Source organism: Lathyrus oleraceus, chromosome 5 (genome assembly GCF_024323335.1).
Source record: "Lathyrus oleraceus cultivar Zhongwan6 chromosome 5, CAAS_Psat_ZW6_1.0, whole genome shotgun sequence".
NCBI classification, from domain to species: domain Eukaryota; kingdom Viridiplantae; phylum Streptophyta; class Magnoliopsida; order Fabales; family Fabaceae; genus Lathyrus; species Lathyrus oleraceus.
This window is the reverse complement of record NC_066583.1, coordinates 380,525,132-380,538,583: the sequence shown is the minus strand read 5'-3', so window position 1 is coordinate 380,538,583 and position 13,452 is coordinate 380,525,132. Positions and strand designations below refer to the sequence as shown.

General features: G+C 35.0%; 1 protein-coding gene across 1 annotated transcript; it reads left to right on the top strand.

The window, feature by feature from the left end:
- Window positions 1-5,558: 5,558 nt before the first annotated feature.
- Window positions 5,559-12,451, top strand: LOC127084927 (uncharacterized). Its single transcript, XM_051025456.1, has 18 exons — window positions 5,559-6,009; window positions 6,596-6,783; window positions 7,183-7,287; window positions 7,399-7,470; window positions 7,657-7,804; window positions 7,918-8,000; window positions 9,023-9,078; window positions 9,632-9,768; window positions 9,870-9,963; window positions 10,055-10,120; window positions 10,344-10,566; window positions 10,698-10,799; window positions 10,903-10,988; window positions 11,252-11,374; window positions 11,466-11,535; window positions 11,629-11,723; window positions 11,803-11,907; window positions 11,992-12,451. Exons 1-18 carry the CDS (start codon window positions 5,663-5,665, stop codon window positions 12,103-12,105), a joined length of 2,214 nt encoding a protein of 737 aa, XP_050881413.1. The 5' UTR covers window positions 5,559-5,662; the 3' UTR covers window positions 12,106-12,451.
- The last annotated feature ends 1,001 nt before the right edge of the window (window positions 12,452-13,452 follow it).

Here is a 13,452-nt window from a genome sequence, read left to right as displayed (position 1 = left end):
ATAAAGCCTAAGAATAAAATCTAAGAACTATATACAATATCTTCATTATACACAATTCCACAGCGGAAGATCACAATAATCAACATTCCTTGAAACATCAGTGTACAGCTTCTCTTGAATTCAACCTGCAAATAATACTTGAAAAATAACAAAGATAATGGGATGAGATAATAATCTCAGTGAGTTCCCTATCTTATGGATCCACTCGGCTCTACATGGTTTTCTAATCAAATCCTAACTCAACTCCTCATCTCTCGCTACTTGTGTATCATCCACACAAGTTAACAAAAACTTGAGTGTCTGGGGGATATTCGCAATGTATGGAAACATATCACTGAGTTATCATAACTCAAATAATCACTATTCGGATTCACGAAACATCAATCCCCAAACGGACCCACGTCTAAGCCAGACTCAGTTCACACATGCTCGTATGATTCGACTTTCACGATGGATATCAGGTCCTCTATAAGGCTTAATCCCCAATTCAAGCGACCGTCACCTGTATGTGACTCTAACCCACTTAGGGTATCTTTCACCGTATGGACCTCTAACCCACTTAGGTGTCCACTTTTCCCCCATGTTCTCCATGGTTGGGGCTCAAAACCAATTGAGGCATGAATCGTTGGTTCCACATCCCCATTTACCGCTTTACCTAAGCCTTTGAAGTGATACGTACACAGTTCATATCCGAATACGTGATTAGGCCTCAGTGAGTTCAAAGGCTTAGGTAAAACGGTAAGTGGGGATGTGGCACCAATGATTTGTGCATCAATTGAGTTTGAGCCCCAACCATGGAGGACATGGGGGAAATGTGGACACCTAAGTGGGTTAGAAGTCCATACAATGAAAGATACCCTAAGTGGGTTAGAGGCCCATACGGGTGACAATCACTTGAACTGAGGATTAAGCCTCATAGAGGACATGATATCCACTGTGAAAGTCGAATCATACGAGCATGCGTGAACCGAGCCTGGATTAGACGTAGGTCCGTTCATGGATTGATGTTTTGTGAATCCGAATAGTGATTGTTTGAGTTATGATAACTCAGTGACATATTTTCATACATTGCGAACATTCCTTAGACACTCGAGTTTTGGTTATCTTGTGTGAATTATACACAAGTAGCGAGAGATGAGGACTTGAGTTAGGATTTGATTATAAAATCCTGTAGAACCGAATGGAGCCATAAGATAGGGAACTTAATGGGATTATTATCTCATCCCATTATCGTTGTTATTTTCCAGGTATTACTTGCAAGTTAAATTCAAGAGAAGTTGTCTACTTATGTTTCAAGGGATGCTAACTATTGTGATCTTCCACCGTGGAGTTATGTATAATGAGGATATTATACACAGTTCTTAGATTTTATTCTTAGGCTTTATTGTATGACATGTCTCCTTGATGTTTTTAGTTTGGACATGTGTATATAATGATGCCATTAGACACTTATGTTGTGAGAATACCAAAATTTAACACTTGTATGATATTATTCTAGATATATATTATACTGGTTGTTACACTGTGACCCTAAATTTAAGTGAGGACTTCGTGCCGTTGGAGTATATAAATGCGACAACACCAATATATGTTCATTTTCTGACGTGGTCTATTTTTGTGAAAAATATGAGATGAAAGACCACATATTTATACAAGTCTTAGATCATTATGGACCTTAGAAACCATATCCTTGTCTCATAGGACATTTCAGATATGCATATCCAGAATCACCCTATTTGTTTTCAACTTAAGGGTTTAGACTACCACACCAACTTTAACTAGTTTTCCATCTTCTCCTTTGATTTGTTTGATCTCTACTGCATGTTTAAGTTTGTTTCTCACATTTTTGGTTATGTGATATCTACAAAGTAATGTATAATACGTAGGAAACATATTTGCAACCGAACAATACGGTATTGTGATTGATTACAATGACCTTTGGCGTATTTTCTTGGTCCTTCAACGTAATCTTGCACAACTCCAAAGCTAATGTAACATTGTCCTCTTTTTCGCTTTCCAGAATACAAAACCCATTGAAAAGTTATTTTCGAAAGTAACACCAACTATTTCCAGAAGTGGAAGCCTATACTTGTTTGTTTTGTATGTTGAATCAATTATAAGCACAATGAGAAATATGTTGAACAACTTGATAAAATCAGGATGAGTCTAGAAGATATCTCAAACTGTGACTCCATTCTCACATATTATGTACCTAGAAACATAATGATCATCATCGAAAAGCTTCAACAGATGTTGCATTTAAGTTATTGGTCCTCATATCGCCTTGTTTCCTATGACACAAACATTGTATATTTGCTTTTATATTTGAGTCATTTTCGTGTCTTTTTTGTTTCAACGTTTCAAGTATGTTTTTGGATGACACCATATTCAATGTCATATAAGAAACAAGCACCTTCTCATTAGGATTAAGGCAACATATAATTTGATGATCAACTAATTTGTGACACAAGTAATGATTATGTATATCAGAAACCACATTAAATTTTCAAATACTATTCGCCTTACGGTACTCACGAACCTTAAAAGGACAATCACACTTTCTCGATCCAGTTTCATTCTGTTTCAACTTCTGAATAGGTTGTTGATACGTGCCACTTCGTTCACATCTCATTATTACAAATGTTATTATTCCATTAGAACCATTATCAAACCTCCCAATTACAACACCGAACCTAAGTTTGGCGGCCTGCGTGCGGATCCATTGGAACATATATTCACGCTCCACATACTCATATTTAGTTGTCCGCATACTCATATTTAGTTATAAGTTATTCACGAACATCTACTTGAGCAACAGCTAATTTAGCATCCACCTCAATATCAACCAGTTTAACATCATTTTCGAGATCATTCACTTTAACACCATCCTTCATTTCATCCGATTTAACATCTACATACACAATAACTTTAGAAAAAGTATCAGGGTGTGCCATATCTATAGTCAAACATAATAGAAAAACTGATTTAATATTCAAACTTAACATTGACATTATTTAGAAATGCATATTTGGAACACATGCAACCTATTCCAGAGATACTTCTCTGAACACAATGTTCATTACTACTAGCAAAAACGAGATTAATGCAAGCAGTGTAGAAGGAAAAACATATTCTTTCCCTAAAATTACAATTTCTTTTGCACTTTTTAATGTGATAAAACACAAAAATACTGTTTTGGAGTGCAAAAGTTGATTGGGAATGAATGAATATATTCTAAGGATTTTGATATTATAGTTGTCTTTTATCACGAAGAAGAAGAATATGAAAGGGTGTTGTTTTTATTTATTTTTCCATTTTAAATTTTTGGAGATGCATATACGGATTTATCACTAATTTAATTAAGGATGACTCACTTGCCACATCCTTTATGTGTGTATTGAAAACATCATACATAAGTGATTGCGTAGATGCATCTCTTAAATATTTTTTTGGCATAGACGAGATGTGACTCAATTGACACACCCTTTATGTATGTATTAAATGCGTAAGAAGATGCATCTTCAAAATTAGAAATGGTAAATTAGAGTTTTCAATTTATTCACCCTCACACTCCATGAGATGGATAAAGTAATACCCTAATAATATTTTGGGTTAAATAAGTTCGTGGTCCCTATAAATATCTCAAATTCCGTTTTTAGTCATTCTAAAATTTTCCTTCAAACAACGGTCATCCTAAAATTTCTCGTCCCCAATTTTGATCCCTGCCGTCTATTTGCTCAGCTGACGTGGCACGCCACATCACATCACTTAAAGTCAACACTACAAAAAACGAGACAGATTGTGGGGGTTCGAAACCCCCTTAAAATAAATGAAAAATAATTATTAAAAAAACGAAAAAAAGTCTTCTTCCTCATCTTTCCCTCTCTTTTGCAATTGTACAAATATATTTATCTATACAAAATAATATATCAATAGGTTCTCTTGAAATGCAGTAGATGTCATATATTTGAGAGGTGCAATGGTTTGAAGTCTTTCAAGCAAATCCATGCTCAGCTCTTGACTTCTATCTTTGTTACCAATGACTTGGTTGGCCCAAAAGTGGCAAATTTTTTTGATAAACATGTCACTGATATTTAACTCTTGTACCAGTTTGACAAAAAACCAACACTAAGTTGAAAGCACCAAGCCTAAAAGTATGCAACAATTATAGATCTACAAACTGTTGAATTCAATGACTCTACGCATTGACAATGTCTCTTCTAATAGTAGAAGACAATGGTCTAAATTAAAACTAAAATGAAAATGCAAAGTTAAGATAGTATTCTAATGCATTTCATACCTTTCTAGTTTACTTAAGTTCTGTCAAAATAAAAATGTATAGCCACAAAATTATAATGTTATTATTGTAAGACACATGAGTGAGTTTTCACAATAAAAAGTAAAATATTAGCATGCAAAATAAAATAAGCATAATCACTGTCATATGCATATTTGTGTGATTTATTTTTGATACTTCAAATGGATCCAACTCATAGAATGGAGATTCCAAATCATAGATGATTCTTCAATACGAGCAAAAATGAGATTTTCACTAGCTTCATCTCCTTTCCTCTTCATCAGAATTTCACAAAGAGTTTTTGAACTTTCAAATGGTGATAGAAGAGATACAGTGATCCTTAACACCTGCTCCATCAGAGGTGCACTATGTGCCAATTTATCTATTTTGATAAACGCTATCAACTGATTCACCGGGTATAATATTATAAGTACAAGGGTAACTAGACATGACTTCACACCTAATAAAATCTTAGGAAGAATACCCTAAAGAGACTTTATATTTATATAAAACATAAAATAAATTACAGAGCACATGTCATTACACGACACCTAACTCTAAGATGCAGCTTCCTTCAACAATGAAAATTGCAAAAAACATGTGTTTGATTAATTAATTAGGTTTAAACCCCCCAATTTCATGCATTTTTCTGAGGTCAAACAAGATGTTAACTTTAAATGACGTGACATGCAACGTGGCATACCAGTTAGCTTCCGTTAGACCAAATATAAAGTAGAGACAAAAACTGTGAATAAAAAACTTTAAAAGAACCATTATTTGAAGAGAATAAAAACGAAATTCATAATATTTATGATGACCAACATATCCAACCAACCAAAATAGTTTCCATATTAGTATTTGGCGGCAACTTCATAAAAATAATATATATTTTTTTATGGCGGGTCTTATCAGGGGATTTCGAGTTTTTACAACTGTCTCTAACTAGGAGTGATAAAACGTGTTCGGCCCATTGGATATGTCCGTTTTGCTCGCACCTTAGTGCGAGACGGTCAAGGATTTAGGCCCACTCTCTAATGTATCCGCCACATTCCGTTTTGTTTTTTAGGAGTTTTTGCATATGCATTTACATAACTTTTTGTATTTTTAAATTTAAAAATTATAATATCCACAGACTTTTCCTACTTGGCCCTCATTTTTTTTGTGTGAGATAAAGTTATGTTCTAGTCCCAGATCCTCAACTATATCCATCTCACGTTATTTATTTATTTCCTGGATTTTTTGAGTGACGAAACTAAACGAGGACGGTTACGTCGTTTTGCCAACTCACCCGTAGCATAGCTAAAGAAACGAAACATAGCATGACTACGACACACAAATCAACACAATCAAATAAAAAATGGTAGAATGTCCACGTTAGCTACCATTGCTGTTCTCACTCTCACTCGTTTCCCCTCTTCCTCTTATCACTATTCCAAGTGCTTATTCACTCACACTCACAGATTCAACCATTTCAACACACCAAAGTTTTCTCTCTCTTCCAAAACACCGCACCAACGACGTCGTGCATGCTACTTCAATACCTCCGCCAAGGTAACAATGTCTTCTTCTGATACAACCACGGCCCCTTATGGCTCTTGGACATCACCCATCACTGCTGATGTCGTCTCCGGCGCTTCCAAGAGGCTTGGTGGAACCGCGGTGGATGGTAGTGGCCGTCTCATTTGGCTTGAATCGCGTCCGACTGAATCAGGGTAAGTTTCATTGACCCTTTTTGTTATTAGCTTAAAAATAAGTGCTTTTGGATAAGATGGAAGGGAAAAGGCTGAAAAATGTAATCTTTTGGAGTTTTTAAGATCACCCTTTTGGTCTTTTTTAGGCTTTGACTGGATTAACAACTTAATTAAGCACTTATGCTATAAGCACTTACATACTTATGTAAGTTATTTCTGTAAAAAAAGTCAAACTGTTAGATGGAAGCTTAAAAATAAACACTTTTAGATAAGATGGAAGTGAAAAAGGCTGAAAGTTTAATGTTTTGGAGTTTTTAAGATGACCCTTTTGGCCAATTTTAGGCTTTGACGGGATAAATAACTTAGTTAAGCACTTATGCTATAAGCACTTATCATACTCATGTTTAAGTTATTTCTGTAAAAAAAAAGTCAATCTGTTTTGATGTTTTGATATAAGCTATTCTTGAATGAAAATAAGCCGAAAACAATTTATGAACATGTACTAGGCTGTGTTTGTAAGCTCTTTGGAAGAAGTGCTTATGCTACTAGATAAACTCAAATAAGTCAATACAGACTGTCCTGATTCACAATTTTGTTTTTGTTTCAGACGGGCAGTTCTTGTTCTTGAGCCGCAAAATCCATGGGCCGAGGCTGTAGATATTACTCCGAAGGAATTTGGAGTGAGAACCCTGGCTCAGGAATATGGTGGTGGTGCTTTCACTGTTTCAGGAGATGTTGTCTTTTTTGCAAATTACAAGGATCAGAGATTATACAAACAATCCATCTCTTCTCTTGGTAAGCAAGCATCAGTTTTCACTCCCCAATACCCTTATTTTTGCGCACCTTTGATATGTGCATGTTTGGATTCACGGCGAGTTAAGCTGAATCACGGTGACACTGGCACACAGATGATTTTAGCAAAAGCTACCAACAAAATCACAGCGCCGCCATGATTTTATCAAACTTACCGTCTTTCCAAAAATGCATGGTAGTTTTATTCTGCCATCAAATTAAGTTTTCTTTATAGTCAACTGTAGTTTACTTGCATATCGATTTTTTTTTTGCTCAATATTTGCATATTGATTTGTATCAACATGAGAATGTTGATTTGGTGTTGTGTGATTTTCAATGTGTGTGAAGCAAGCAATTTTGTTAACTTGTGCTGTTTTGTGTGTGTGTGTTTGATCACACCAGATGTGTCTCCTATACCTCTCACTCCGGATTATGGTGGACCGACTGTAAGCTATGCAGATGGAGTATTGGATACACGCTTTAACCGTTTTATTGCTGTAAGGGAAGGTAAGCAATTAAGAACGAGTTCATCTTTGAGGCGTATGTTCAAATGCTTTCATTGTGAGTTTACTTAAATCATTCAGTTATTTGCTCACTAATGTTCAATCATGTTGCTAGATCGTAGGGAAAGCAGTCAAAATCCACCTACAACTATTGTATCCATAGCACTTGGCAACAACAATGTTCAGGGTAAAAATTTCCATCTTACTAGTGAGTTTAGCTTTATGAGGGGCTTAATGAATACTATGCGTGCGTATTTATTTGTTGTTTATTATAAGTTTTCGTAAGTTATTATATTTTCACTGACTTAATGCTTGTTTTAATTATAACGTATTGCAATCAATATCATATCTAACTCTATTGCGCAACTTTCAGAACCAGAAGTACTAGTTGGTGGGAGTGATTTCTATGCTTTCCCGCGTCTAGATCCTAAAAGTGAGAGGATAGCATGGATACAATGGAGTCACCCCAACATGCCATGGGATAAATCCGAACTTTGGGTCGGTTATATTTCTGAAAATGGGTGAGCTGAACTCTTTGCCTCAAGTTCCATATAATAATTTATGTTATAGTTTCTTATTATATGTAAATGTCATGTTTCAACTTGAAGCTTAATCATCTCTTGTTTCGATGCAGAGAGATCCACAAGAGTGTCTGTGTAGCTGGGTATGATCCTTCCATTATAGAGTCTCCAATTGAGCCCAAGTGGTCTTCAGATGGTACTTAATCTAACCTTTTTTTCTAACACCAAAAAAAGTTTGATATATTAACGGTAGCTATCAAGCGTGTAGTTTTGTTGGCATGTTTTCTTTAGATGATCAAGAATTCACGACACTATGATGCCTTCAACCATGGGCTAAGGATCTTTGCTCTTGGTTGATTTACAATGTTTTAATGTTCTATGGCGTAAAATTTTGTTTTGACTTTCTAGTTGTTACTGTCATGCTTTTAGAGCATTTCATTCATTCATTAGCTATGAAGCCCGGACTCGGACACGGACACGGATACGAGGACCCCGCTAATGTACAAATCATAGGACACGGACACGGCTATATATATTTTATATATTAATATAATAATGCAATTTATGGGCAAAATTTGTAAAGAGTTTAAAATGAGAAGTAAAATTTATATTTATTTAAGATTAAACATTAAAAAATTCTTTGTAACACTTTTAAACAAATTTCAAACATGATAATTGATATTCATAGATACCTTATGAAAACTGAAGCAATGGTGTGCAAAGATGAAAATAACCGAAGAAGATAAAAGAATTTTTTGGAGACAAAAGCAGTGAAAGTGAAATATATAAAAATAAGGAATCCTAATTGTGTTGTTTTTATAGTAAAAAAGTGGAATGTGAAAACTAAATAACTTATTTATTTTTTAAATTGAGTTGGACTTTTTTTTTATAAAAAGTTCTGGAATTTTCTGAATTGGGCCGTATCCTTTATTTGAAATAAGGTGTCATATCCGTGTCTACAACAATTAAATATTTTTTTCTCGTTGGACACTTCAAAAACGTGTCTGATACGTGTCGTATGCGTGTCGGTGTCCGACACGGCGACACACCGTGTGAATGGCGTGTCGGAGCTTCATAGTTCATTAGTTATGAAGATCGAAAAATCTAATAGGTGCATTAGCATTGATCGGTAGGCTATGAGAAGTATCAACTAGATGATGATGTTATGATCATTCTATGCATTCTTGTTTATACACATTTTTTAATTTAACTATGCAGGGGAACTTTTCTTCATCACGGATAGGGAAAGCGGTTTTTGGAATCTCCATAAATGGGTAATTTTCTTTCACAGAACATTCCTAATATATATTATTGACTTTTGTTCTTCTGTATCGGTAAATGTTCATTAATACCGTGTAATATTACATTCATATGGAAATTATGCATTTGCAATCTATGAAGCACAGACTTCGACACAGACACTGCGACACGGACACTCCGACACTGATATGTCAAAAACCTAGGACACCGACACCGCTATATATGTCATAGTATTTGAGTTTCATTTATTCATCTAATATCAAAAGAGTTAAAAATATTCTAATCAAAATTAATGTCTTTAATTCTTCATTGATAACACTGCTTCAATACATGTTTAACCCTTTTAATCGTGCGTGAAATTTGTCTAGAAAATGTATAGTGTGATGAGGAAAAGACACAATTTTTTCATATACTTGTTTGACTTTTCCGACATGTGTCGTACGAGTGTCGGACACCGCGACACGCCTATTTCTAGAGGTGTCCGTGCTTCTTAGTTTGCAATATCCGTTGTAAACTTTATTAGTTATTTACATGATATTTTTCTTTTCTAACTTCAATTTGTTACAGATTGAGTCAGAAAATAAGGTCGTGCCTATTTATTCTTTAGATGCCGAGTTTGCAAGGCCACTATGGATTTTCGGTATGAATTCTTATGTGTTTGTGCAAAGTCCTCAACAGAAGAAACTAATTGCTTGCAGTTACAGGTGATTAGATTGATTCTATGTCTGCTACTTATCTCTCTCTTTTCATCTTTTCTCTTACGCAATCTGGTATAATCAATTCTACGGTTCGGTTGTGTATGCAGGCAGAAGGGGAAATCGTATCTTGGTATTATCGATGATGTGCCGGGCTCAAAACTAACTGTGCTTGATATCCCTTTCACAGATATTGATAACATTGTAATTTTAATAACTGTTTCCCCACCTTTTTGGATTCTAAATTAAATCTTCACACAAGGGTAATCTTAACTTTGCAATCATGCTGTTGCAGACTTCTGGCACTGATTGCTTATTTGTGGAAGGAGCTTCTGCAGTTCATCCTTCATCAGTGGCCAAGGTGACGACTTCTTTCGCCCACCATTCTACTGTTAAAGTTACTTAAGCCTTTGTTTGGATAAACTACTTAACTAAGCACTTATTATATAAGCTATTTTAATATTCTATCCTGGAGAGTTAAGGAAACCATTTTGTAAGCTCTTTTAAACAGTTTCACGAGTGTTTGCCGGTAGATAAACTCAAATAAATCAATTCAGCCACTGATAGCTTTCTTGCCTTTTCAGGTGACTTTAGACGACAATAAATCAAAAGTAGCCGACTTCAATATTATTTGGTCCTCTTCACCGGATAGTTTAAAATATAGTTCGTATATCAGTGAGCCCGAGTTGATTGAATTCCCAACTGAAGTTCCTGGTCAAAATGCTTATGCATACTTTTATCCACCATCGAATCCTACGTACCGAGCCATTGAAGGAGAAAAGCCTCCACTATTATTGAAGAGCCATGGTAAATCTTGGTCTTGTAGGAACTATCTTATTCTAATCTGTTGGTTTAAGAAAACTATGTACTAATAACTCTGAATATTATGGGTCTTATGAGCGGCAAGATGATGCTCATGTTTTATTTGAATATTTCAGGAGGACCAACGGCTGAAACACACGGAGTTTTAAATTTGAGCATTCAGTACTGGACTAGTCGGGGTTGGGCAGTCGCCGATGTTAATTACGGTGGCAGCACTGGTTTGTTTCTCACCCCTTATTTTTTTTTGAGGTGGTTTGTTTCTCACCTTGCCTTGCCTACAAAGTAATGTGCTGAATTAAATATTGTATTATTGTTTTGAAGGTTATGGAAGAGAGTACAGGGACCGACTTTTAGGACGATGGGGAATAGTGGATGTCAACGACTGTTGTAGTTGTGCTACATATTTGGTAATTATTTCTTTCATATTATTCGGTTAGGAACTAGAAATGAAAGGTGGAATAGCGAAGTTGTATCTTGCTGCGGTGGATTTGTACTTCCGATGAAGCACCTTTTCTAAAGGACAAAGCCGTGAGGATTCTCACACCTAAAGCAGATGATACCTCGTAGCCGCAGTGGCGCGGACTTGAGGTCGACCGGAACACATACAAATAGTCTTATAAAAACCTCGAGTCCTCGACTAACTAACTACTTTAACTACTCTATTACCTAGGCGGACAACGGAAAAGTTGACAGGGAGCGGCTGTGTATAACAGGGGGCTCTGCTGGTGGATATACTACCTTAGCTGCACTTGCTTTTAAAGATACTTTTAAGGCCGGTGCATCTTTGTACGGTGTAAGTTCATCTTCAGACTCGTCAATCAAGAATTCATATTAAATTGTTGTCCTTCCAATGTAATTAATTTGCCAATCGGTCTCTCAAACAGGTAGCCGACTTGAAGTCATTGGTAGAAGAAACTCATAAATTTGAATCTCACTACATCAATAATCTAGTTGGTAAGTCAACGATGATCGCTCGAGACAACTCTTATTTATTTGTTTCATTTGGACTTACTGCACCATGTTGCTTTATCTTTTAACCGATTGTAGGAGCTGATGAGAAGGTGTGGTTCGATAGATCCCCGATCAATCACGTTGATAAATTTTCTTGTCCAATTATTTTATTTCAAGGATTGGAAGACAAGGTTAGTAACAATGCAAGTAAACCTTCAATGCAAGTAATTGACAAATTTCAGTTTGTTAAATAAGGTCTACACATTGCAGGTTGTGCCGCCAAGTCAAGCTCGCTTAATTTACGAGGCTTTGAAGAAAAAAGGTGTGCCGGTTGCTCTTGTTGAGTATGAAGGAGAACAACACGGTTTCCGAAAGGTACATACATATATGCCGATTTAATTCCTATCGGAAATGAAGGAAATAATGACTATATGTACTAAACCGATGAGTTTGATGTAGGCTGAGAACATTAAGTATACACTTGAACAACAAATGGTTTTCTTCGCGCGATTGATTGGAGGCTTCAATGTTGCTGATAACATCATTCCCGTCAAAATTGACAACTTCGATTGAGAGGCAATAATCTTGACTTTCTTTATATTAAAACAATTGCTAAAAAATAAGAAATCTTCGTTCACAATTCCTGATACTGTAAATTCAGGAAGTTCCGCTTGAAACCGTTGCACCGATGATGCCGTTTGTAGCGATTCTGCCAAGAGTGTGTGCATTGCAGAGTTTCTACTACATTTTCTCAAATCTTGATTGTAGTTCAATTTAGTCTTGAATCTGGTTTATGATTATGATATCATATTTTTGAACCTGTCCTGGAAAAGTAATGAATCATCATAAACCTTGAAGCTTTGAAATATTATGCTTACAAAGTTGCAATAAATAACACTGCTCTCTAATTGTTTTCTCATATGTAAGAATGTTACTATTAGAGTTTGATAAACCATAAACCATAAACCATAGTAGTTTTGACAAAGATTGTTCTAGTTAGGGATTGAACACAAAATTGTTCAAATTCCTAAACATCAAACCTTCACCAAGGTTGTGTTTGAGGTATCTAACAACCATGATAGTGTGTCATGGTTGGCTTGTGCAAGAAATGCGTTGTTGACGTCGAACTTAGTCAAAAGTGAAAAGTGTCAAATAAGTATATAACCCCTTCACTTGGTTGTAGCATTTAGCCACCAATCTAGATTTATATCTTTCAAACTTACCATCATCAACCTTATGTTTGATCTTATGGATCCATTTATTTCCAATAGATTTGACATGAGATGGCCTATCAACACATTTCAATGTGTCATTCTTAGGAAGTGCATCTAATTCAGAGTTCATAGAACATAGTCAATGTTCATAATTACATGTTTCGACATGGTTTTAGGTTCAGTGCTTTGTGTGGTAGATGAAATGTAGACACGATGTGGATAAGTGTGTCAAAGAATGATAAAATGTGATAGGATAACCAATATCCGGAGACTTTTTTTTATCAATCGAGTCAGTTGAAGAGTTGCATATATTGTTTTGACTTTTTTTAAAAATAATTTTAATAGTGTTACATATTTTGATGTAAACAAAATTTATAAAGAAATTTTTCATAAAAGTTTCAAATGTAAATTTGATTTAAATAGTTATTCTTAAAATGATATTTTAGGTATTTTATTATTTTATCGATTTTTTTTAGATATTAAAATTTCAAAAAATCATTTAATTTTGAAGTTATTTCAAATATTTTTTTTTATAAAAATCATTGAGATATACAGTAATTTTTTGAAAAATTATGATTTTGACTATGTTTTGCTATTCAATAATGTAGGTTTATGTTATAGAATGTCAAAACTAATCTTTTAATTTAGAAAAAACGAATATAAAAAAACTTTTGAAAAATATTTGTGTAGAATCCATTTTAAAAAA

Bases quoted from the DNA above. Each gene is read 5' to 3' on its own strand.
- LOC127084927 (XM_051025456.1), top strand. From the start codon at position 5,663: ATGTCCACGTTAGCTACCATTGCTGTTCTCACTCTCACTCGTTTCCCC. The intron at 9,079-9,631 runs GTAATTTTCTTT...AATTTGTTACAG, and splicing joins TTTGGAATCTCCATAAATGG to ATTGAGTCAGAAAATAAGGT. The intron at 10,800-10,902 runs GTTTGTTTCTCA...ATTGTTTTGAAG, and splicing joins TAATTACGGTGGCAGCACTG to GTTATGGAAGAGAGTACAGG.